Source organism: Mytilus edulis, chromosome 2 (assembly GCF_963676685.1).
Source record: "Mytilus edulis chromosome 2, xbMytEdul2.2, whole genome shotgun sequence".
Taxonomy (NCBI): Eukaryota; Metazoa; Mollusca; class Bivalvia; order Mytilida; family Mytilidae; genus Mytilus; species Mytilus edulis.
In genome coordinates this window covers 78,573,643-78,600,525 of record NC_092345.1, presented here as the reverse complement: position 1 = coordinate 78,600,525, position 26,883 = coordinate 78,573,643, and the positions used below count along the sequence as shown (strand labels likewise).

At 31.4% G+C, this 26,883-nt stretch overlaps 1 protein-coding gene across 1 annotated transcript; it reads right to left on the bottom strand.

The window, feature by feature from the left end:
• Positions 1 to 8: 8 nt before the first annotated feature.
• On the bottom strand, positions 9 to 25,337 carry LOC139513025 (uncharacterized). The gene is made up of 8 exons (XM_071301106.1): positions 25,189 to 25,337; positions 23,065 to 23,247; positions 19,711 to 19,826; positions 14,907 to 15,042; positions 12,215 to 12,343; positions 4,322 to 4,396; positions 3,298 to 3,382; positions 9 to 477 (listed from the first exon to the last, which is right to left on the bottom strand). Exons 1-8 carry the CDS (start codon positions 25,235 to 25,237, stop codon positions 126 to 128), a joined length of 1,125 nt encoding a protein of 374 aa, XP_071157207.1. The 5' UTR covers positions 25,238 to 25,337; the 3' UTR covers positions 9 to 125.
• Positions 25,338 to 26,883: the final 1,546 nt, after the last annotated feature.

Sequence of the window (26,883 nt, the reverse complement as noted above, 5' to 3'; positions counted from 1 at the left end):
TACATAAACTTTAACCTGAAGTGAACGGACTCACGGACGGACGAACGAACGAACGAACGGAGGCACATACCAGAAAACATAATTCCCCTCTTCTATCGTAGATGGGGCATAAAAATGCAATTAGACTATTTTGTTTTCATTTCTACACTTGCGCAGGTGTCATAATCACCAAGCTGATGGTCGAGGCTCTGGATTAGTTCCCACTCAGGATCAACATGCTGTTTACTAAAGGCAGTAATATTGTATACATCATTTCCAGCGTTTGCCTTGTCGTATACCATGCAATCGTTGTTTTCTCGGTGTACCTTATGAGAAGCATGGTCGTAAATATTATCATCAATACTGATATCTTCAGACACCAGGGGTTTTATAACTTCTTGTTCTGACCATGGTTTTTCATAAGCATTTACAGCTGTAGCGTCACCAGTACATGGGTTTTCAGACTTTTTCTGTTTAACATCAACAGTCTTCTTATGTCTAAAAGTAACCATTACATGTGGTATAAAGTCATTTGTTCAAATAGATTATTGCCTTCCATGTGTTTGTCGTTATAAATACATACAGGACCTTACGTGACAAATGACCTGGAGTGGCATCGTAGTATTTTTAATATAATCAATGATATTTGTAAATGCTTTCAAAGGATGGCTCCTAAATAGATTGGCGTACTATAGTTTCCCTCATTTAAAAAAAAATAAACATCGAGTTTTACCTTTGCTCAATGACATATCCAGCGAATGATTGGAAAATACCACGTGAAAACACGATTTTTTTCTCTCATTGACAACACCAACTTTATTTGATTTTGACCCCTTTTGTATTTTCGTTTACAACTATAAAAAACAGTTATCCTGTACTAAGATTTACGGATATGTTTTCCTGTTCTAAGAAAATAATTGGACGAAATACCCAAAGTATAACCACTAATGATGAGAATGATCGGACTGGGATTTAAGGCATTTATTCACTTTACAGCAACATATGTGTACTAACATTAAGATATTCGAAACGGTGGCTAAACAATAGGAAAAAGTGAGTGTCATATTTCTTTTAAAACAAAGTGCTCGCGATAGATATTAAAATGTCTTCTTACATTCCAAAAGTTTTACCTTGTTAAGTAATCTTTTTATAATTTCATTTGCCTATTATTTCTGTTTGTTTTTTTCACACAAATATACATTAGTATAATAAAATAATATGCGTCTGTCATACAAGTGATAGGTTTAGCTAGCTTTCAATTCAGAGGTAATCCATCAATTGTCTGCATAAGAAAATGTCTTTACTAAGTCTGGAATATGACAGTTTTTATCCATTCGTTTGATATGTTTGATTTTTCGATTTTGCCAATTGCTGAAGAAATTTCAGTTAAGAAATTTCCTCGGAGTGCGGTATTTTTGTTATTTTACCTTTTTATGCATTAAATCGGCCTAATAATTCCTCAATTTGTCGTAAAATCTACAAATCTTTAATTACCAATGCATAGAATTTTTTTAATTACATATTGATATGTTGTAAAACGCTGTTGGCATGCCCATGGAATAAAATATAAACCCTAAGTATATGAAATATAATGTAATTTTAAATTACTTTTTGTTGGCTTGAGTAAATTTTATCAACATTGATTTGACTCATATCGCTACATAACATGAACTTAAGAAGCTTATTATTAATACCGACGACTTAGAACTGCTGAACCTTAAGCGAGATTTAACACTTTTATTGATTTAAAAAGAAAAAGAAATGTTTTCGAATTTTAAAATTTTAGTTCCATGGTATTTTCTTAAACAATTTAAAATATAAATCGTGATTTATGATGCTGAACAAATTTTCTTGAAAACTTTTAGTTGAACATGGAAATCTTAATCACCACTTTATGGACCATGACAAAGTTGCATGTTGCTATAAAAAAAGAACTGCACTTGATTGATGTTTCAACGTATCAATCTAAGTATGTCCTTGATTCCAAACGAACACTTCACTTACATGTATACTTTGAACAAATTCACAATGGGAAACAATATCTTTTCGAATGTAAATTTGGTCTCGTACTGTTTATTATTTAAGTGCACAAGGAAATCTTTTATGTATTTCAAAGAATAAACTGGTGGTCGTTACCGCTTTTGGTGAACCATCTGGCCCTGATGGTACCACCAAATAAGTAGAAAATGGTTTTTGTTCAACAAGATTCCAATTTTTCTATTTGTTTTATTAATTTAATGTAAATAAAAAAAAATGTAATGACCGTCAATTAACGTTGCAAGGCCTTCATACAAAGTTGTAAAGAAAGATTTTACAATTTTGGCTTTTTTAATCATTTCTTTTTTACTTTTTTAAAATACCCTTTTTCTCCCCCTTTTTCGTTATCTTGTCGATGAATGACGTTTACGTCATGTATGCCGACCACATTGACATCGGTATGTTAGTTTTTATTTCATCCTAAAAATAAAAGAGGAGCGAAATAAGATGACTAGTTCAATCATATATAGCTAGGGCTAGGGACCGTCTTAAACTTGCAGTGAGGTGAGAGTTTTTACTCCTTGTTGAGAGCCTCACTATGTCTTTGAGATTAAGAACAGCAATAAAGGAGCTGTTCCTTTGCTTTTTTGTGTTATTGTTTTTTCCTTTTACAATTTTCTGTGTTGTGCATGAACTGACAAGCCCCCTGCACCACTTTCAATATGATAAATACGACGTGGAATGATTGCCAATAAAAACAACTCTCCGCTAAAAACAAAAATGATGTATGCGTTAGCATCTTTAAGTCACTGTGTGACCTTGCAAAAATAACAAGTCGTGGAATTTCAGTTACGAACCGTATTGTTATTAATATCTAATACTTTTCAAAATAAAGAAATTAAAATGATACATGGAGTTGCCACTCCTGAACTAATTGAGTGTGAAAAAATATTTGAAATCAAAGCAGGTATATATTTAGTGTTAGTTTTCTTTGTTATTAAGATGTTTTCTTTTGGCTATGATGTTGCTTGTATTCCTTTAACTAATGTATCATTTTTTTTTTGCTGTTGGAGTATTTGTATATCGTATAGCGGGTTATTTTCGTGGGTGTAAAATTTCGTTATTTTCATCGAATAAGGAATACGATATATTTTGACGGTTATTATATTGGCGGATTCAACACTTTCATCAATACCTTTGCATTTGCACTTAAAAGTTGACAGAATTTATTTTGGCGATTTTGCTATATCCGCGAAAATAAGCGAAAATTTACTCTCCGCGAAAATAACCCGCGATACGGTACCTGATTTTGTTATGTTGAGTAATATTTGTTTAAAATACCTTGATTTGCAGAACACACATACCACAATACCAACGATGAATATAACTATTAGCCCTACACCAACTCCAACTCCAATAGCAAACCCTTTAAATGAACAATGATTACAGTTTAAACAAGTGCATATCAAACTGTTAATTTTTAGACCAATGTGAAGCCAGTCACAGTTGTACCAAAAAGACTTTCATTTATGTGATCGTCAATGTCTTGAAAAACAATCGATTGTTGGTCGGTTAATTACTTTCATATTGTTCAATTTGATCTCTCGAGTAAAATAATTAGCAATAAGATTGTTACTGTCAAATGTTTGTACTACAACTTGGTCGATATTGCTGGATCGTAAGTCCCCCCGGGTATCATCAGTCTAGTTGTCAGTGATGTGGTACTGGTATGAGAAAATGGATATTGTTGTATACAAATATGGTGTTATAGTCTTAATAATTATCAAAAAAATGAAACCTACCATGGTAACAAAGAAAACACAAAATGACATGTAAACACTCTGTAGACAAAGTACATATGAAAGATGAAAGACAAGAATACAAAATATGACAATAGCACAGTCACAAAATGGCAGAGTGTATAAATACCAATCCATGCCAAAAAGATTTTATCAAAAACAGTAAAGGTTAACATTTTACAAAGACAAATAAAAAGAACATTATAGCTCATACTGACGATGATAAACAACGTTAGTGTCTAGAATCTTTATTTCATGACCATCATATATTATTTGTGAAGTTGTTACGAAATATTTATCAACAATGTCTTGGTATCTCAAAAAATATGAATCTCCTTGGTGCATATCTCTAAAATCTTGTCGTGGTTTGGGGTTTATTTGATTTTGTCATGTCTTTGGGGTTTGTATGAGTTTTGGACATAAGTATTTTAATTTAGCTACTGGTATCACTGAAGAAAACATTAATAGTCGAAACGCGCAATTGGTGCATTATAATAAGTACATATAATGTTATAACAAGTTGTAATTGTCTATGTAGACTCTTTATAATTGGTAATTATTCCTACCATTCCAATCCTCATTATCTGTATCTGAAGTATTTTCTATAGTTCTGATTGTTGCATTTTCTGCTGCGGATATACCTGAGTTAAAGACAGTAGACAATGTTATCAATTTTTAACCTGATTCATATAAGATTATTTGTTGCCAATTTGAAAGAAGTTATATATCAATTCTGGAATTATAAAATGTTATATATCAATAAAATATGTGAATAATTTATACGCAAACTCAATCTGTGTAATTAATATGAATGTATAACTTATGTATGGAAAAAATATAAAATAGATTTTTTTTTTTATAATAGAGTCCACCGTTTATCCCTGGACGTTGGATCATTGTAAACACAGGGCCCCTTGTGTATTCTTCCCTGGGTTACACAAGGAAAATTGTATTCAGGTGGTTTTCAATAAATGTATTTCAAGTCAAAAAAAAAAAAAAAAAAAAAAATATGTGCTTATTTAATTTGTAATTAGATAATCAAGATAAACTAATAAGCAGCAATGTAAATTAGAATGTCACCAGAGACATCTTCATACTAATAATTAACTGCTAATTTAGTAGAATTTATGTAATCGGTAATCAATGTGGTATTCCTTTTTAAAATTCTGTTTCTGTTCATGAAAGGGGACATTCAAAAACTCATAATAAACTCGAAGAAGGACTGACAGAATGCAATGGTAAAACTGAAAATCAATGATGAAAATGAAGTTCACAAAACATTAAATAGAAAACAAAAGACTGAACCAAATCACCAACGTTAACATGTCGGTATGACATATCCGTGGTCATCTATGACACAGACATTCCGGAACGGTCAAACAAAATCGTGTTGCGTCGTACTAACACTTTCAAAGATAATTTTACAACTTTGGATCCTGGGTTTAATAGTATCAAAATAAGAAGCAATTTTTAATCAAGCAACATTTATAGAAAACGCAACTTCAGGAATATCTTAACCACATGAGATATATTTTCTATTTTAGAATCTTCTTGAATTATGTACATTCAATTCATCTTAAATAAGATTAGGAATAAAAAAAGCTACCTGAGAAATTGAGTTCATTTTTCATTAAAGACAATATCTACCTCATCAAAATGTTCAATTTTGCTGAAGTTTTCCTTGTATGGTATGTGGACCGGTCTCCGCTAATTACTAATAAAATTGGGGTTGATAGAATTAATGTCGTCCGTGTTTTGGGTGGAGGGGATTGTTTTTTTTAACATGACAGCTGCATATATTTGGAATACAAATGTAAATGTAAATGGGAGTTTGTTTAAATGCACAAAAAACATTCAGGTACTGTGCTTATTTTTAAAGATCACTCTTGATGGAAAATAATAAATTTATAAGAATTGAAGTGGACCTCACTTTAATTGTCGACGAAAATAAGCCTACACTTATCTGAGGTTTTTTAAACTTATGGTTTGTATATGTCGCCCTGGTTTTTAATGTCTGGATTTTGCAACTACCTCTGGAAGGTCACTGTTAACATCTTTGGGCTGTTCAATTATATCAAGTTTATTCTGTTCGTGTTCTCATTGATTCCTGGATTTACAAATCTATAGTTTACACATGATCGTCACACTAAAACACTTGGTCAATCCTATAATTTATTTATTTTTTTGTTCGATGATAGCTTTCTTATTTAATTAATGTCGTTATGACACATGACCGAGACATGATTCCCCTCAATATCCAATATAATTGCTATACAAAGCAAATGCAAAAAGAACAATTGTTTGTGGTCGATTAAACCTGGATGCATAGTAAAAGTAAAATTTAAGAAAAACGAACAAATTCAAAATGAATAGACCTTTATCAAATGGCAAACTCAGAAGCCCAAAATCAACTGTCATATTCCTGACTTGGTCCATGCATTTCTCTATGTAGAAATTGGTAGCTTTATCCTGAATGTAAAGCTGCCTATACATGATTCACATAAAAGGTTTCATTTTGCATATGTCATCTAATTTGTTTTTACACTCATATTTTAACTGCTCTTATTCCTAATTTTTTCCACAACAAGAAAAATATGGAATGAATACTTAAATTTCAACCTTAGTAAACAATACGTTTTGAATTGTTCACCTTACTACTAAAGTTTTTATGCATCTGTTCAACGGAATTAAAAAACTCTAAAATTTCTGTCATTCAAATAAATTCATGTAGCAGTGTTCACATGTCATAATCTTGTATGAAAGGTATATAAGCTTGATTAGTTGCATAATGCATGATTTGCTTGAGACGAATAAAATGTTTTATATACAAAAGGCAAATACAAACAATAGTCTCGCAGCCTAATTCCGACAATAGAACACAAACACATGACAATCTAGACCTAACCTGCTTTAGTTGCTTTGATGTTGTACTTTTACTGTTTATCTTGATATTTTCCCACAGTGCCTAAATTCAAGAGTGAAATTTTTTTTTATCAATAGCTAGTTCCAGCAAAAAAAACAAGTTTCGACATTAATTTATGTCACTTTTCTAATTTGAGTTCTATAATGTGCACAAACAAAAAATCTCTAGTTTTTTGTGTTTTTGTTTATCTTTCGATTTATATCTTTAGTATAAAAAAAGAAGATGTGGTATGATTGCCAACGAGACAACTATCCACAAAATGACACAGACATTAACAACTATAGGTCACCGTACGGCCTTCAACAATGAGCAAAGCCCAACCGCATAGTCAGCTATAATAGGCCCCGATAAGACAATGTAAAACAATTCAAACGAGAAAACTAACGGCCTTATTTATGTACAAAAATGAATGAAAAACAAATATGTAACACACAAACAAACGACAACCACTGAATTACAGGCTCCTGACTTGGGACAGGCACATACATAAATAATGTGGCGGGGTTAAACATGTTAGCGGGATCCCAACCCTCCCCCTAACCAGGGACAGTGGTATAACAGTACAACATAAGAACGAACTATAAAAATCAGTTGAAAAAGGCTTAACTCATCAGATGGACCAAAATACAAGTAGACATGGCCGGGTACTTATACATCCCGACACAAAAAGACGTAATGAACAGATCTGAGAGTACTCGCAGTTATCTGACAGCTAGCTCAAAGCCATTAACAACTAATAAAAAAATCATACATCTAAGACTAAACTATCAATCCGTACACATCCAACATCCAATGGATTTAGTGTAAAGACGTCATAAACAGCCAGAGAAAAACATGACCTTATGCAATGCCAAGTTACAGGTATCGACAGATTGTAGATCCATGAATATGTATATGTATATAACATACTACTTTTATTTAGTTAGCTTTTAATTTACTGATAACAAAATCAATATTTAAACCAATGAAAACAATATTCAATGATCTTATTACAGTGTTGAATAGGTAATCTTTTAGAAAAAGTTTATTTAAAGGAGCGACAAGTTTACATGGATCATTTCTAAATTTCCGGGCACGGTTAACAACATTTCCGTAAAAATGAGGATGTGCTATCCCGTTTGAAATAAGTTTTCTATAGGCACAACCAAACTTCAAAACCAAATCTTTATATCTATGGAAAAATTTAGTAAAAATTTTAAGTAATTTATGGTTACGATATCCCTGGTTTAATAATTTACCAGTAATACATAGGTTGCGTTCGTTAAAATCAAAAACGTAACAAAAGACACGGGCATAGCGAACAAGTTGTGAAATATAAACGCCGTAAGATGGTGCCAAAGGAACATCACCATCTAAAAATGAAAAATTAACAATAGGGAACGAAAAATCGTCTCTTTTGTCGTAAATTTTATTGTGAAGTTTCCCGTTTAAAACCGAAATATCTAAATCCAGGAAAGGACCGTTATTACCGAATGAATTTGATTTATTTAAAGTAAGTTCCTTTGGGTAAATTTCAGCAGTATATTGAGAAAATTCTTGATTATTTTACGAAAAAAAATCATCAAGATAACGGTAAGCGTTGTTGAATTTATCAATTAAATGCAATTTCGACGGGTCTTTACTGAGTTTAGTCATAAACTGTGATTCGTGACAGTACAAAAGCAAGTCTGCTATTAAAGGGGCACAATTAGTTCCCATGGGGATACCTACAACCTGTCGATAAACTTTGTTGCCGAAACGTACATAAATATTATCAAGGAGAAAATTAACAGCTTCAATCATCTCATCACACCTCCAGTAAGTATATCTAGCATATTTACCTTTCTCATTTGAGAAGAAGGCTTTAAATGAGATGTAGCAAATATATCTACATTCAGCTTTACCAAACGACCATTTAATTAAATAGGAAAACTTTTGTTTAATAAGATAGTGTGGAAGTGTAGTGTAAAGAGTAGAAAAATCGAAACTATTAACAGAATCAAAAGGACCATCAAAAGCACGTAATTTATCTAAAACATCCAAAGAAGTTTTTACACTCCAAAAATGGTTTATACCACTATGTTCATATATTTTTATTACAATAGTTTATGATAAGCTGTTTAATAGTAGTTAATGAACTAGTTAAGAACACTGAAAGATTAGTTGTAGAACACTTACTAGAGGCCGAGTTCAAACGATATTTAAATGGTTTTTTGTGTAGTTTAGGTAGCCAATACATAGTAGGGACCTTCAAATGTTCAGAAGAAGACTTAAGCTTTGATGTGGTTGTGATATGCTTGTTTACTATATGACTCTCTGTGGAGCGGATGGACTTGAATGTAGATGAATTTAAAATTTCATTCTTAAGAACGTCCGTGTAGTATTTACGGCATACCACCACCACATTGTTGGCTGCTTTGTCGGCCGGTACAAACACAAACCGCTTTGAAAGTATTTTGAAGTTAATTTCTTATTCTGGAAATAGGTGTATTATGTACTCTATTATTTACTTCTAAATTATTTTCAAAATGTGATATTCTCTTATCTACCACATTCATACATTTATTTAAATAAGAATCGAGAGATTTTTTATCAGATTTTTCCCGTTTACACCCTTTTTTTACAAAATGAGGAAAAAGCATCTTTGTTGACTTGACGACACTCTTTCCAATCTATTTTAGATGGAGGACGATATTTTGGTCCTTTTTTCAAAAAGTTTTTGTCCTCTCTGTCCTGGACGATATTGAGGTCCCCTGTTATAACATGGCCATAGGGAACATATCTAAACTTCGACGATTCACAGTTTCAAGTTGAGGGAGTATTACTATCTATATTCACGTCTGATGTAACTGACGTATAATTAAAAATTAAACTTCTGCTGGGTTTTTTGTATGTGTATGAAATTATAGGTGGTTCTATATTATCAAAATAGGGAGGAATAAAGTTTTGAACGGTAGAGTCATTAAATATACGAGATAAGTTGATACAATCAATACCTCTGCTGATATATTTAATTTTCAAAAAATGACGTTTATGATCTTCAGGTTTGTCGATACGCGGGAACAGCCTATGGTGGCAAAAAGCTGTAATTATACGAGAATATTCATACAGTGAGCTGAAGAATGAGATGATGTCACACTCTTTGAAAATATCGTGTAATTTACTAATGGGTATTTGACCCAGTTTACATAATAATTGATGCCTACCATTATTTTTAAATATAGATAGGAGATTATCAAGTGTATAATTTATACGATGTTTAACTCGTTGATTTCGATTGATACGTTTCCCATGAGACCTATTATTTCGTTGTTTTTTATAAATAAATAAAGGCAACAGTAGTATACCGCTGTTCAAAACTCATAAATCCATGGACAAAAAACAAAATCGGGGTAACAAACTAAAACCGAGGGAAACGCATTAAATATAAGAGGAAAACAACGACATAACACTAAAATGTAACACACATAGACACAATCCCACGAGAATAACAAATATAACATATATATATAACATCAAAACCAAATACATGAATTTGGGATAGACAAGTACCGTGACACGTCTTATCGCAATGTGAATTTACACTAAAAAATAAGAGAAAACAAACGACACAACGTTATAATGTAATACACACAAAAACGAACTATAATATAATAATGGCCATATTCCTGACTTGGTACAGGGCATTTTTAAAGGAAAAAAATGGTGGGTTGAACCTGGTTTTGTGGCATGCCAAACCTCGCACTTTTATGGCCATGTGAAATATAACATCAAAATGACAACACAGGACTACAATATAAATAAATTGGAGAACACAATTGACAAAGAATCACACGAACAACAGCCAACAAAAGGCAACAAGTTCAAAATTGTAATACGCCAGAAGTGTATTTTGTCCACACAAGACCTACGTGTGACGCCCAAATACAAAAGTTTGAAAGCCGAAACGAGTACAAAGTTGAACAACATCGAGGACCAAAAGATCAAAAAGGTTGTGCCAAAAACGTATAATAATATTCATGATATCAATAGAGGAAGTAGTAGATATGTTCACTTGTCCAAGTATATTGTCATTTAGACCCAGGGGATAAGCTGTTTGAAGTCGTTTAATCAAAGACAGTTCGATAATTTTACGGGAATCTTCAAACTTTTTATGCGACTGCCCTTGTTGTTTCTGGACCGTTTCGAGCGGTTGAAATCTAATAAATTTAATATTGTGGTTGTGTTTACCTAAATGTTGATTAATTATGCTTTTGAATTTCTTAGGTTTTCGGAAGCGGTATAGATGTTCCTGTGTTCTTTTAAAAAAACTCCCGTCCTGTTTGTCCTACATATTGTATACCACACTTGGGCTGAGTTCATGTAACCAGATACATGAGGCTCTGGGTTTTTTATGTGATGTCACAGGAAAAGTAAAGCGAAAAAGCTCTCCCGTTCACTGTTGACCTTATAGTATTATAAGAAGATAATCTAGAACAGGTTTGTCATTTTCTGGCATTGCACGGAAATATTTGTGGATATCCACGTGCATTTTATTGAATAATCTGGCTGCAGCAGCATTGCCACCTTTTACACAATTATAAAAACTGCTAAATTTAGATGGGGAATTTCGATTGACGGCGGTTGAATTAATATTTGGAATAAGATTTTTATACACGTGAATATCCTTGAGGGATTGGAGTTTAGTGTTTTCTTACCATTTTGTAAAATCATGATTATTTAAAGGGTTATGAGAAGATAAAATGAGGCCGAAAGTCATAACATTGAATTTTAGAGTAGAACCATTATGTTGTCATTTTATATTGTAACTTCTCTTGAAAACCTAATGTTTATAAATTTGTAAATAGATTTACAACAACATCTTTGTCAACTTTATCAGATCGTATCAGGAAAGATAATTATGACAAATCAGCTATTGAATTGATTTGTCTTTTTGCATCCTACTAAAATATACTACAATATAACGTGTAATGATGTCTCGATATCATTGTGAAAATATATACCAATCTCCCATGTAGAGTTATCTGTCCTAGCTCTCTCTTTTTGAGAACAAGGACCGATATGCTGCATGGAAGATTGATTATATACATGTATTAGTGCAACCTGATATAACATTTGTACATACATTATACATGTGTATAACATTTTAAGCAAGCTCTTCTACATACATTTTTACAGATAATAGGGAAGCTTTATCAGATATAAAAGACTAATCACAATATTATGCATTTGTAACGCAGGACATTAAGGCCTCCATAATTAATCTGTTCCTTTTAACGTTGATAAATATACATTTCTGTTATTTATACAAAATTGTTCCGTAGACTTTTTTCGTTTTGCTATTAAGTTTTTTTTTCTATGTATAATGATGGCTATAATGAAATGCTGCGAAAGCAGACATTTATTAATATGGTAATTTTAGTTAGTCAATATGATTGGGATATACATATAATGCGAAATTAATGCACTTTCTACGAGTATTATTGATTTACTCTACATAACTTAGAAGTGTAGGTAAATGGAACAGTAAACCAGTTTGTTCTAAAAAATAAATTACCCTTGAAGGAATATTCGCAGAAGAAGAATAATTCCTTTTTTTTCATGGCCACACGAAGACTTACTCCTGATTTGCCATAATGGAAAATCGGTCGATTTAGATCATGTTCACCATTCTTTGTACGATCAACTGTAAGAAAAAAATATCCTTATTCAACGAAATCAAAATAATCAGAACAGTACTGGTTTTATAATACATTATAAAAGTCAGATATAGGCAACAGTAGTAAACCGCTGTTAAAAATTCACAAATCGATTGAGAGACAACAAATCCGTGTTACAAACTAAAACTTAGGGAAACACATCAACTATAAGAGGAAACGCCACAATTATGTTGCCCCAATTTTTTTTTTTTTTAAATGTGTATCACACTTTATTGATCCTTTTTTGGCATTTGTTCGTTGAATACAAAAAAAATCCGGTATTTTTTCCCGGCCTCATTTAACATGGGTAGTTTTATTATAATTTGGTTAGTAGTTTTCAGTTAACTTTTTTATGAAATATATGCATTTCTTAATTATAATATATCCAAATGATACATATATTCATATACAATTATCCATATATTTAAAAAAAAAAAAAAAAAAAAAAAGAAGAATAATTAAATTAATCACAGAAATTTGAAATCTTGGCAACAGCAAATCAAAAACCATCTTCGCTAGTCAAGGGTTACATTCCCTCCTCTTAACCCTTTGCTGATTGAGATAGAATTTCGGAGACAAAAAGATGATGTTTTATATTAATCGCAGTAACTGTTGTAACTGACTGCACCCAATCATAAGCACATTTACGAAGAGCCCGTGTAAATATGGAAAATGTAAATAAACAATTGTCACTTGCTGGGTGTGCAACTAGTCTCAACACCAGAATGTAGAACTATATATTTGGTGACAATTTTAAAGTTCGTTTTTAACTAATTAAAGTTCCTAGGTATGTTTCTGACAAACCTTGCTTGGAATGCCAACATATATTTTCAGTTCATGTTTCACAAATTTTGTAAACACTAGACACAATCATTTTTACATTGAAGAGGGTTCAAGTGTTGCAATTGTTCAAACATGATGATGTCGGAATTGGTGTGACTTTTTTTATACAAGTAAATTATTTACAAAAGCGTAGAGAGGAGGGTACTGGATCATAACCATTGGCTAGCGAAGATGAAAAAGAAACAAATTTCTTACAGCGTTCATTGCAGATCACAAGGATTTTTCTTTTGAATTGTATTTGAAAAAGCATCAATAAAGAATCTAAATGCAGATATAAACTTTAACAAAACAACAAACATACATATAAACCAACATATACTAGTAGCAATATCAAATCATAGCATAGATGGTATGTGGATAAGATAAAGAAATGTAAAATGAAACTTATTAAGGTATACAAAGTTAGTAATTTGTTATAAAAAGTATTCTAATATTGGAAGTTACAGCAAATTAAAAGAGTTTTTGAAAATATATTTTTCTAGTGTAAAAGGTAAGTTTTCAGTCTTGTAAAATTTATCTGATTTTCACACTACAATTTTGTCAAGAGTATTATCAATTTTTTATCTCATTATTTCCTATGTATTCTAATCTTCTAAATCATATAATACTGATATCGTATGGAATTTTTATAATTTTTTTGTCATAAATCCATCAGTCAGTCTATTCCATAAATTTGATATTTTAAAACATGTCTAAGATATGTGCTCAATATCTTCAATCGCTTCATTGTAGAAAGTACATTTATCTGTTTGTTTTTTTCTTGAACTTGCATACAAAAACATTAGTGCCTATGATTATGTGTATTTTTCTTTATTGGAAACAGTGACGTTTTGAGCTTTCTGTGGTGTAATAAGATATATTGTATACAGTGTTCCAATCCAAATTTATTAAGTATTATACATATATTTTGATCCTTTACTTGATCAAACAATTTGGAAGCAATGTAACTCAGATTTGTTTAGGTGACCCCGGAGTTCTTCTTATCGCCTGTGTGTGGTATCATTGTTAAGGCAGATTCACTTTATTCGGATATAGGTAATGCTCTTGATATATATTTTTGATGACAATTCGTGGGGAGGGGGGCGTATTGATGCATGTCTGTGAGCTTACAATACAAATCTGTAAATATGATTACATGCTTTACAAAATCATATATTTAGGTGTGCAACATTTGGGAAAAAAACTCATGCATTTACTAAGTTAAAGAACTATATGCATGTCTCAGAATGTAACTTTGACACGACAATGAAGGTTTCTTAAAGATTAGCGTAATATTTCCAAAACAATCTTAATAGGAAGTGCAAGGCTTCTAATAACCCATCGGATATTGATACCGAGTATAGAATCAGATTTCTTTTATCGGTATCCACATCATATTTTTTTAGCAGGAGAGTTCTACCCTGACCCTGATACAGCCCGATAGATGACGAATTATTGCGTGAGTCAGTATGAAATGTATAACCAAGTATGTTAATAGAACTAAGTTACATGATAACGTAAAATATTTGGCATGTATATATGCACAGTCCAACTAAATTAGAATTCGTCACTTTTGTTTTTTTGATTATTATATGATAAGTATGTCTTATATAGTTTGTTTTCTACTGATCTAAACAAACTGACTATTATTTACGATGTTACATAATTCTATTTAAAATGGATTTATGCTATTTGGTCATTTGTAAACATCTGCTGCCTCTAATTTACCTCTTTTGTGTAGAATCACTTTGTCGCGATTGCCACAGTTTTCTGCATTGTTTCCCGGGCAGGTTTGTGGACATTGGTCATACGCCTGTTTATTGATAGTTCCATTGTGAGTTTTCAAGCAGTAGCAATGGGTTATCTACAAGTACAATAAAAAAAAATCAATACTTATATCTATTTTATTATATTATACAAGTTTATACACGTTTATCATTTTATTGATTCTATATTAAAAAAAAAATGCTGTGGGATTGCCAATGAGACAACTCTTCACAGGAGACCAAATGACACATAAATTAACAACTATAGGTCACCCTACGGCCTTTAATAATGAGCAAAGCCCATCCCGAATAATCAGCTATTAAAGGCCACAAAATGACAAATGTAAAACAATTCAATTGCGAAAACGAACAGCCTTATTTATGTTTGTATTCTTTTTTTTTAATTGTTCATGAACATTAACCATGTGTTAACTGTTTATAGCCTTTTTCTTCTTCGCTGTGAATACCACTGTCACTCTAATATAGTTATAATCAATTTAACTATTGTCAGTTTATTGTCTTAATTTTGTATGCCATAACCATTTAATGTAAATGTGTTTGTGCGAATAAAATATTGTCTGTTGTCTATTGTCTATTGTATAAATAAATAACGTAAAACACAGCACCAAACGACAACCACTGAATTGCAGGTATTTTAATAATAAAAGATAGTTTTCAATTCATACAAATGTTTGGGTTTATTTCTTTTTCGTCTCATCAAACATAGCAGGCCAGTGTTGACAAAAAGATTCTTTTGTGTACTTAATGTTTTAACAAGACCGTTGCAAGAATCGCCTCAAAACAACTTAGCTTTTTGTATAGATTTTAACAAATTTCGGTTAATCTTATAAAACACAATACACTACTACAACATCTGAAATTAAGATCGACAGTGTTTGTTTAGTGCAGAAGAATTCATTTTATATAGTCATCCTCGTTTGGATTCCCAATGTTTCTGTGACATCTTGACAACGCCGCTTGTTTACATTTCAGTTGAAGTGTTAGCCCTGTTTAAGAGATGTCCAATAAATAAAACCAGCCTATCTGAACAGAGTGTTCCAATGAAATGACATTACTCACCATAATCAAGCTATTTGGACGTATCTCGGGCTTTTTTGTTGAAGCATTTTGGAGAGGAGCATATAATGTATGGATTGTTAAACACATTTTTTAAATAGATATTAATTTTTAACACATTTTGTTATCAAATGTTAGAATTGAATACAATAATCCTAGGGGATGATTTATTTAGTTTATTGTTATCGTATGCACGATCATCACCAGACATATATATTTACTTCTTCGCAAGGAGTGGAAGTGTAAAATAACTAAATCAAATGAAGTAGAAAAAATAAGATAATGAAATTCCAGGCAAAAAGTGTTCACCGATTATCCTTTTGAATAGTTATATTACAACATATTTCAAAATTCTTTTGTCTGTGAGAGGCAAAACTCGAATTAATTTTTCTGGAGAATTTCATAATAGGGAATTGATGAGAATGCACATTTGGGATACTTATGGGCTAACCACCTGTCGATACTTATATTTCGAATCGTCGTAATCTTATTATATTATTTTTCTATGTTTCTTACTTACGACAAATGTAAGTCAAATGTGTATGCAGTGTAAAGGAATTTCATGATCACTTAAGGATACACTTAGGTAAAATTTCAAAAATCAAGAAATTAAAATTGATACTACATTTTGAAAGAGCACCAGTTAAGGAACAAAATAAGCTAAAAAATATTGATAGGTAATGGAACTACTTTTCGATATATTTGAGTTTTTAAAAAAGGCGGGAAAAGGTTGACTCGGACTTTTACCTTACATTTCCTTTGGTTTTCATTTGGGTCTCAAATCAAAAGAACAAAAATTAAGAAATTGCTAAAATTTTGGAAAATACCCTTTATGACCTATTGAAGACTTTAATACAGAGAAAAATGGGTGTTATGGGGCAAAATGTTGTACCCTGTATTGATGGAAAAATGCCAAGTACATCCTTAAGGAAGTTCGCTGCTAAGTTTCAAAATAAATAGATTTCCATAACACTAGTATAGTCCCTAGTGTTGACAGTGGGTTACTTGCCATTAGATTTTATACCTCTTCCAAATTTATTTCTCCATGTTTAATGCCTCAAATTGCAAGAAGGGGGTGAAATTACACTGTAAAACAATTTGGGTCCCGAATTTCAAAGGAAAGTAGTGATTTGGTCCAGCTGAAAAAAGGATAAAAATTAGCACCTGGGAAGCTGTCAAAAGATTTCAAGACGCCCTAAACAGAAAATTGTCCATATTTTGAGTTAGAGCCGATAAAGTTTTCTATAATTTTGATATAATTTGTCCCAAAAGAGTACAACACACTGTAAAAATTTCATTGAAAAAGCGCAGGTGGAATTGTTTTAATTTTCATTTATGTTCTAAAAGAAATGCACTACGAAATAACTGTGGTCTCGGACCAATTGAGGAATCAAAAATAATAGTTTTCTTCAGTATAATGCAACAATTGCCAATATGACCATTCAGGAATGATGAGTCAGGAGAACAAACTGTATGCGAAATTATGATCCTTTGATTTTTTTTCAAGAAAATTGTACGTTTTCGGACTTTCCCGTTAAGCCTTTTATTGTTTGTTTATTGTGATTAACTTTAGATACTAGGCTTAATGACATCGCAACCCAACAATAAAACTATATCTCAAAGATTTGGTGTATATTGATGACTTACAGATGAGTTCACGTTTTGTTCCAATTGGTCTATTTTTTTGTTATATGTTGCTAGCAGCATTCAGCCTTTCCTTATTTAAAGTAAGTAATTTGTCCATCCAATTTAAAGGGAGTATGCTATTTTTTTTATGAAAGCAACCTATTAAAATGACTGTTAAAATTTATAGTATACAATTAATGAAACTTAAAATACAGACAAAATTTGAAGGTCCGTCTCCTTGTTGTTTAGAAATAGAAGCCATTAAAAATACAAAGTTCCTGTTTCGATTCCCAGTCCTGGGGACACAATTTCTGGGATGATAAATAGAATGTAAAGTTTAGCGAGCCAAATCTTAAATGAAGGATATAGATAAAGCCAGAGGATCATCTGACAAACAGTCAAAAACAAGAACAGCGAACATCTTTAACTGTCAATTTGACGTATTCTTACCATTTTGCAAAACGGTCACAAAGCAATTAACAATGATAAGCTCTCTATAATGTATCAGCACTCCGTACACATCTTAGACTAGACGCGATCTATTTATCGATGGAGTATATGACCTCGACTTGATTTATTGAGTGGTGTTTGCTTTACGCCGCATCAGCGCAAAAGGTTAAATCGCGGCGAGAGCTAATTCAAATAGATATGCAATTTGGAGTATATTTGTGAAAATCAGCCAAAAGGTCCTTCAATATACTAAAACTCATGTCTGAAGCAAAGATGACCTCGAAAGACTGACGACGGTCATATAACCCGATAAAATAAAGGCAGCAGTAGTAAACCGCTGTTCAATAAAATCGATTAAGCAAAAACGAATCTGGTTGACAGACTAAAACCGAGGGAAGCACATCAACTATAAGAGGATAACAACTGATTAACAGAAACACTGAACTGCAACAAAAAACAAACGCAAACAGTTTTGCTACTGTGATTTGTCTATATGTTTTTTTTGTGTTTCTTTGTTACATATTTAAAATTGAGAATGGAAATTGGGAATGTGTCAAAGAGACAACAACCCGACCATAGAAAAAACAACAGCAGAAGGTCACCAACAGGTCTTCAATGTAGCGAGAAATTCCCGCACCCGAAGGCGTCCTTCAGCTGGCCCCTAAAAAAATATATACTAGTTAGTTTGTTTTAATAGTGATTAAGATTATAACACAATATTGGCTGCTGTACCCCTATTTTTGAAATTTTTACCTATTATCATTATGTTATTATTCTGTTTGTTTTGTTCATACATCGTTGTCAATATAAAGGAAGTTTATGCGACTGTCATACAAGTGAGAGGTTTAGCTAGCTATAAAACCAGGTTTTAATCCACTTTTTTTTCGGCATAAGAAAATGCTTGTACCAAGTCAGGATTATGACAGTTGTGATCTATCCGTTTGAAGTTTTAAGCTTTTGATTTTGCCATTTGATTACAGACTTTTTGTTTAGAATTTTCCTCTTTCGTAATTCACGTTATTATTTTATTTTATACATAGAAACCGACTGTTTAATAACAACTGCCATATTACTGTGAATTATTTTTCGGTTCATTTGAGTTTCAGATAACAGTTAACTAAATTTATGAAAGGAAGTATTTATTTTACCAGACCATGTTTTTTAAACTATAACATGATTAAATATATATATGAATGTTTCTATCGGGTTATATGAAAATTGGCAGCAGTCCTTGGAGGTAATCTCGATATATAAGAAGATGGCGTCTGATCTAAAATAAGAACGGATTGCTGATACATGATAACGGAACATTTTGTTATTTGAATATATAAACCTTAGTATATTATAAATAAAGTATAAGAACTAAAGCATCCTTTATGACAAGTAAATATTCCAAATTGTTAAAAGAATGTCCTTTTATGAATAACTCAATATGTACGGTTTATAGAATTATTCTGTGAAACAATCCATAATAAAGATACTGTTTTTTTGTGATTTAAAACGACAAAGGGTATGAATTAATGACAAAGCAACACAGAGCGACAAATTACACCTGAAGTGATTTGCAAGAGATATGTAATAATTCAAGTGTTCATGTAAACATGTATATTTACCGTCATGCTCATGTAAGAGTACTCATCCCTGCAATATGATGCACATATAAACGAGCTTACATTTGGTGTTTTTATGTCGATGAATTCACTTCTGCTAGCATTAAAATTGAAACAACCTGAAATAAAAATATTCCAGAAGCAATATTTAACTATTGTATTTGACTGACTTTGTTTGACTTTTTCTTTGTTTTTTCAATTTTTCCAAACGATACTCAAGGTAGGTATCGTGTCCGACTAGGGTCGAAGTTTTTCGAGTGAATCGGTCCATTTTGTTCGAGTATAGATCAGGCTTTTTCGATTTGATAAAACATGCGATTGGATCAATTAACAGTAATTTCGTAATTATAATCGTTTTTGACTCTACTACCCATCTTAGTAAGCGGCACCATTTCCTTGTGTTTAACCAAAACATTCAAGGTTTGTAATTGTCCAGGCTTTTTCGGAAGCAACTGTGAAACTGTCCGTGTTTTTCAACAAATGGTCCGGGTTTTTTTACAGAAAATTTTAATTAGAAAAACTGTATGAACGACTTTTTCTAGTTTATAATTATAATGAAGTGGAGGACAATATCGTGTATTTCCAAAAGATCACCAAAACATATAGCTCCTAGTTTTATAGGACGTAAATTCAGAATAAAACAATACCAATCTAATGAAGCAGCATCTTATGAAAGATTCTGGTCCCCACTACATACAATTTTTTCATGATTTATATTATCATTTATACTTTAAATTATACTATAGTGAGCAGTGGTATTTTGAATTTTTACTTGATACATAGACATGCATGCAAACTAATGGTAAGATTGCAGCGACTGTGTGTAAGTAGTGAGAGAAAGTGGGAGTGTGAGCAGCTATATTCTTTTTTTTACTTTAATAACTATATTCTTGTATTATGAAGATAAATTAAAAAAAAAATGGATAGTCTTGTATATAACTTTCAATATTTACCCCAAAAACCATAGTCAGGTGGTGATTGTAGGGGTATTGTAAAATCCTGACTATTAAAAAAAAAAATAAAAGATAAAAAAAAAAAAAAAAAAAAAAGATCACCAAAACATATTAATGCAAATGTTCTGTTCGAAAAACGTTCTGCATCAACTTTCTAGCGTTAAATTCAAAATTGCTGGATCCTTTATAAACCGGTCTTTAGAACAAAGTGTAGGGGACTTTTAATCATAAACTCGATTTCATGCTCCTTTTATTTTTACAGTTAATAATATTTTGTTTTAAAGGAGAAAAGACCTACTGGACAGCAGTAAAGAATCAGAAAAATGCTATGTAATTAAAATTATCCTGATGTAGAGTAATTTCTCACAATTTGATTGGCTGATATTGTCCAAATAAATTTCAGTACATTTTTTATAACGTCAATTGGAATTATCTCCCTTATTTATTACGTCAATTGAAATTATCTCCCTTATTTATTACGTCAATTGGAATTATCTCCCTTATTTATTACGTCAATTGGAATTATCTCCCTTATACCATTGACCTAAAAAAAAATGAGTTGCTTTATAATCTTCATATTTTTTAATTTTTACATTTTTAGATTAAATATCTAAAATATATTTGTTGATATTGTCCTAAATTTGAATTTGAATACAACAATATGTAATATAACAAAATAAATAGTAGACTGGTTCGCCTGTCTAGATCAATGTGCATATTACATATTTCATATATCAATATTTATAGAACAAGGTGATTATATATAGCGGGATCCCAGTCTAAATAAATAGTATAAATTCGTTACACAGTGTTTGTTCAATTGTCCTAATACGGAATTTATCGGATCAATAAAATTCTCGTATTAGGACAATTGCACACTTTGTAACTAATAAAATTCCACTAAAAAATACCTGCCCCTGCCCCACGTAAACAAATTCATTGATTGAAAAAGACAAACACAGATCCGCCTAATTTTATTCCCATTAACAACAAACTTTGAATTAAAATTCATATATAACTAACAATGAAATGAATCGTTCATCAGCTTAACACACTATATATATGTACGTCTCTACCAAAATTTTCTATCCAAATATAAGATTGTTAACATCACGAATAAACACTGTACATGTATTTTATAAGATGTGACAAACAAAATTATATACAATGTGAACGATACTTGTTTATAACAGGTAAGTGTTATAACCAGAAAAGGGGGTGTGGTAAGATTGCCAATGAGACAACTCTCGATAAGAGACAAAATTTACACACTACAACTACGCATGGGTCACCGTACGGCCTTCAACAATGAGCAAATCCCGTACCGCATAGTTTGCTATAAAAGGCCCCGAACTGATAAATGTAAAACAATTTAAACGACAAAACTAACGGTATAATTCGTGTACAAAACAATGAACGAAAGACCACTGAATTACAGGCTCCTGACTTGGGACAGACACATATATATATACATAATGTGGCGGAGTTAAACATGTTAGCGGAATCCCAACCCTCAAAGCAAGTCAGTACACCATTATCAAACGGATGAATGCATTTTTGTTTCGTGCTTTTAAAGGTACTTATTTTTAACCTTTTTTTATTTTTTTAAATGTAAATACACTGACACATAACATTTTAGGCTATGGGAAATTTGTGTAATCACTCGATAAACCACGGACGCTCTCGAAAAAACCCGGACTGCTCCCGAAAAACCCCGAACATATAAAAAATGAATTAAGTCTCAAGATATAATTTTCACAAAAATGTTAGTAAAGTGTTTGTACATCTAAGGATATATATATTCCGCGTATGCATTTTCTTCGACATTTGCGTTGATATGTATATAAAAATGTTTTTTTCTGTATTTTGGAATAAAAGCATTGTAAGGGTAAATTTAACTTTTTTAACAAAAAATAATGTCGGATAGATAATATCTTTTTTTCTTAAATAATAGCATGCCTCGTATAACCTTGTATTTTAACTCAAGCTTCTATATCAAGTCTTTTCAGAAGCGAAGACTGTTTGTTTACATTTTTAATCATATTCACTCGAAAAAAAGTGGTCACACTCGAAAAAAAAAACCCCGATCAAACCATTAAAATACAATAACAATCAAACCCAAGGAGTAAACAAAGACTAAAAAAACACGATCCTAGCCGGACACTATACCCACCGTAATACTGGTTTTGTTTTTAATCTATGATTAAATCATAAAGACACAATGCCATCAGTTTATTCTATAGTAGGGGTTTTTGTATTACTGAATCTGTTTTATTTTACTATGATATTTTGATTATTTCTGTACTTACATAAGGCTGAAAACACTGACCTCACATTTTTCAGTTCTTACTCATATTATTAATTCTTGCTAACAGAACGAAAACTGAAATTCATTATTATTTACCTATGTACTTAAACCAAGGCATTCCTACCCATGCTGAGCCAGACATTCCTTCATTTTTAGCAGCTTGAACGACTTCCTTTCCGTACGGGAGTAAACGTCCTGGTAACTGGTCACAATAAGCAACAGCCTTATCATAAGATCTAACACCTTCAGTATCCGAATAGTATATTTCACCCAGGCATTCTGGATTAAAAAAACAAATTTTAACTGAATGTGCATTTCAAGTATAAAGATATCTGAAATATCATTTCTTCTCAGCAAAAACATCTGTATTGTTTGTATTTCACTGTGAATTAAAATTGCATTGATTGAATATTACACTGAACAAAATATAGTTCCTCATGTTAACACAAAATTCAGAAATGCCTATAACACTAGAATTCTCACTCACTCCAATATTTTCTTATAGTATTTCAAATATTAAATTGTACTTTTTTCGTATTAGCATATCATTGTTTTTATAGTATGTACACTCTTACTGTGAGTACTTTCACCATGATTTCGTCATTATCAAAATGTTTTGCATTTATATTTGTTTTGGGAGATAATGTCTCGTATGCTGGTATAACTTGAATTTGAACCTAAAATAATCAAATTTATTTTTCTTAAACGACTGTACAATTAATTTTAAAGGTGAAGGTCCGGTAAGGGCCGATTTTGGCCTCAAATTTCAGGTTCATCTAACGAAAGATTTTGGACACTTTTTAAACACTTAAGTGTCTATTTCAATTGATTTGATTAGTTTTTGGGAAAGATTTTAACTGATTGAGTTATTAAAAACGCTCCGATTCAAGCTTAAATATGAAAAATCTATCAAATATGCCAAATAACGTCACTTTTCAGTTGGTTTTTGTCAAAAATGAAAGTGGCCGCATCCGTGTTCATCCTCAACCTTTATATATGTTATGTATTATCGTCAAATACAACTTACATTTCAATATTATGAATGAACACGAATGCGGCCTTTTTCATTTTAGACGGAAACCGTCTATAATTTAACTAAAATGAACAAATTGTGAAGATTTCAGTAATTTAGCATGACTTAATGATGCAAGAACCCGATATATGTACATTGTATTGTCAAAAACAGCCTATATTTATGTAGCAGAAGCATTCTACTTTCTAATAAATAACCAAAAGATTACAATTTCACAATTTTGTAAAACTGCTATATTTTTGGGCCAAAAAGGGATCTTACTGAACCTACTCCTTTAAGAATTTTGTTCAAAATGTTTGTGCACACTATTTGTACATGTAGTATGTGACCAATTTAGGATGCGGATGAGACGTATGCAGTTTTTATTTAAACCAGCGAATTCCAAAAATTCTACATATATATATATTTCTGATAACTAATAATTTTAAACAAACATTAAATACTAGGCATTCACCAAAAATTCCAATGCTTGCAAATGCTGAATGAATTGTAATGAGATCTGGGAGACAAAAAATCATGTATGTTTCACATCGAAAGGTTCCAGACAATGTGTTTTGTATTTCATGTATAATTATGTTACGTGCTTTATTCCAAATTCATACTGAGCGGATCGTAATTATAAAACACAAAAAGAACAACATAAAATATATCTTCACAGTAAAACGTAACTCCGAGGAATATTTAAAAGGAAAGTCTCTAATCAAATGGCAAAATCAAAAGCTCAAACACATCAAACGAACAGATAACAACTGTCAAATTACTGACTTGGTACAGGCATTTTTCATAAAATTCAAAGACATTCAAAGTTGGAGTTCACCTGTGGAACCATAAGAAGAGCGAACTACCTTCAAAAAACTTTTCTGTTGAAACGTTATCTTATTCTTTCATACTTACAACACTGAATAAGCTTTAGCTCTTTTTTGTAAGGTTCAAGGCTTTCAAGGAATTGTTTCACCATAAATATAGAAAATATTTTCCCGGATATGCTATATTCATAAGTTTTCAGCATATTATAACACACAGATAACATATCAGTGGTTTGGACTAAGATTCGATAATAATAATAGCAATTATCAAGAAACTACTGGGGCCCTAATAGTGTGCAAACATAAAACAAACAATAATATGCATAGTACTTGAACCCTCGATAAGGCAATGCCAAACGATAATTAAAATGCAATACTTACCGTTAAACAACCAATACACAACAAAACTACAGAACATAGTGTTATCCATTATGTGTAGTATTTCAAAAGGATACTATTTTCTTTTACTAACATGTACATTTACAGGAGTTTATGTTCAACTTCCTGCTTATAACATGTAATGTATTTTGCATATAAAGTATCCATCATTATGTGAAGTATTCATATAGAAACTATTCCGATATACTAAAATGTCCATTTCCGTACTCCATGTACAACTTCCCGATCATCATATATGGTGTATGTTACATAAAAAAAAAATTTAGTAGTATTCCTAATGGCTACCTTTCGTTTTAAATTGCTTAGATTTTAGTTTTCTATTTTGTGTCTTATGTACTATTATTGGTCTGTTGCATTTTTTTGTTAGCCATGTATGGCGTTGTCAGATTATTTTCGATCTATGAGTTTGCCTGTCCCTCTTGTATCTCTCGCCCACATTTTAAAACATTAACTACACTATGATAATAATATATATTCTTTTAACTAAAAGCAATACAATTTAAGGGTAACAAGTTCAATTATTATTACATTGAATATAGTAAGCAATACATGAGACAAGATAGTAATTATTACAATTAACAACATATCTAGGAGCATGATTTCAATAAATATAGACTAACCAACTTGAAATATGATATACATATTCAACTTTTGATTTAACAGACTTTTCGTTTTAAATTTTCCGCGGAGTTCGGTATTTTTGCTATTTTACTTTCTGTACGTATTGCACATTCTAGCGTTATTGTGTGTATTTAAAGACCTTACAGTTTCAATATTCAAGCTAAGTGCATGTATACGGTGCTTGCTTATTAATGGTTTATATTTAAAATTAACATGCAAAAATCATGAATGTCATATACGTATTTGTTAAACTTACTTGTAGAAGACTCCTAAAAAAACATTGAATCATATATAAACTTTTTTATAAAAACATCTACATTTAAAATAGTGTGTTTCAAAAACATACACTTCTTAAGCCATAATTGCATAAGAAAAACAAGACCAATTCATTTTATTTTACCTTTTGCATTTCTGTTAAAAAACTTTTCAGAATATAATTGTTAGTTTTTATTAATTCCCACCAATTCTTCATCATACAGTATTTCTGAACATACAAGGGAACTGTACCTAGTTCAAATATGTAGAACTTGTTTTAATATTTCCAACTCCTCTTTAAAAAATAACAGTGAAGAGTTTCAGTGTCAATTGCTTAATGATATCACCACTCTTCGCTACAATAATTCACTATGCTTGAAACATGTGAATCAAATAAAGACAATAGTGTCCCTGTATTAAAGTAGTCTTTTTGAATTTAACTAGTTTAAAAACAAGAGTGCACAAGCTGAAATGTCGCGCCTTCTTTACTTAGAATCATTGATATTATGTTGATAGTCCTAAATATAAAGCTTTATTACAACTATTACATAAACTCAACATTAACCAAGAAAACTAAACATTGATCAATGAACCATAAAAATGAGGTCAAGGTAAAATGAACCATGCCAGGCAGACATGTACAACTAACAATTCTTTCATACAACAAATATAGTTGACCTTTTGCTTATGAATTAAGAAAAACAGACCAAAACACAAAAACTTTACACTTAGCAATTAACCGTGAAAATGAGGTCAAGGTCAAATAAAACCTGCACGACTGACAAAAAGATCATAAAATAT

Bases quoted from the DNA above. Each gene is read 5' to 3' on its own strand.
- LOC139513025 (XM_071301106.1), bottom strand. From the start codon at position 25,237: ATGGATAACACTATGTTCTGTAGTTTTGTTGTGTATTGGTTGTTTAAC. The intron at 19,827-23,064 runs GTAAATAATAAT...TTTTTATTTCAG, and splicing joins GCCTTGGTTTAAGTACATAG to GTTGTTTCAATTTTAATGCT. The intron at 3,383-4,321 runs GTAGGAATAATT...GTTCATTTAAAG, and splicing joins AGATAATGAGGATTGGAATG to GGTTTGCTATTGGAGTTGGA.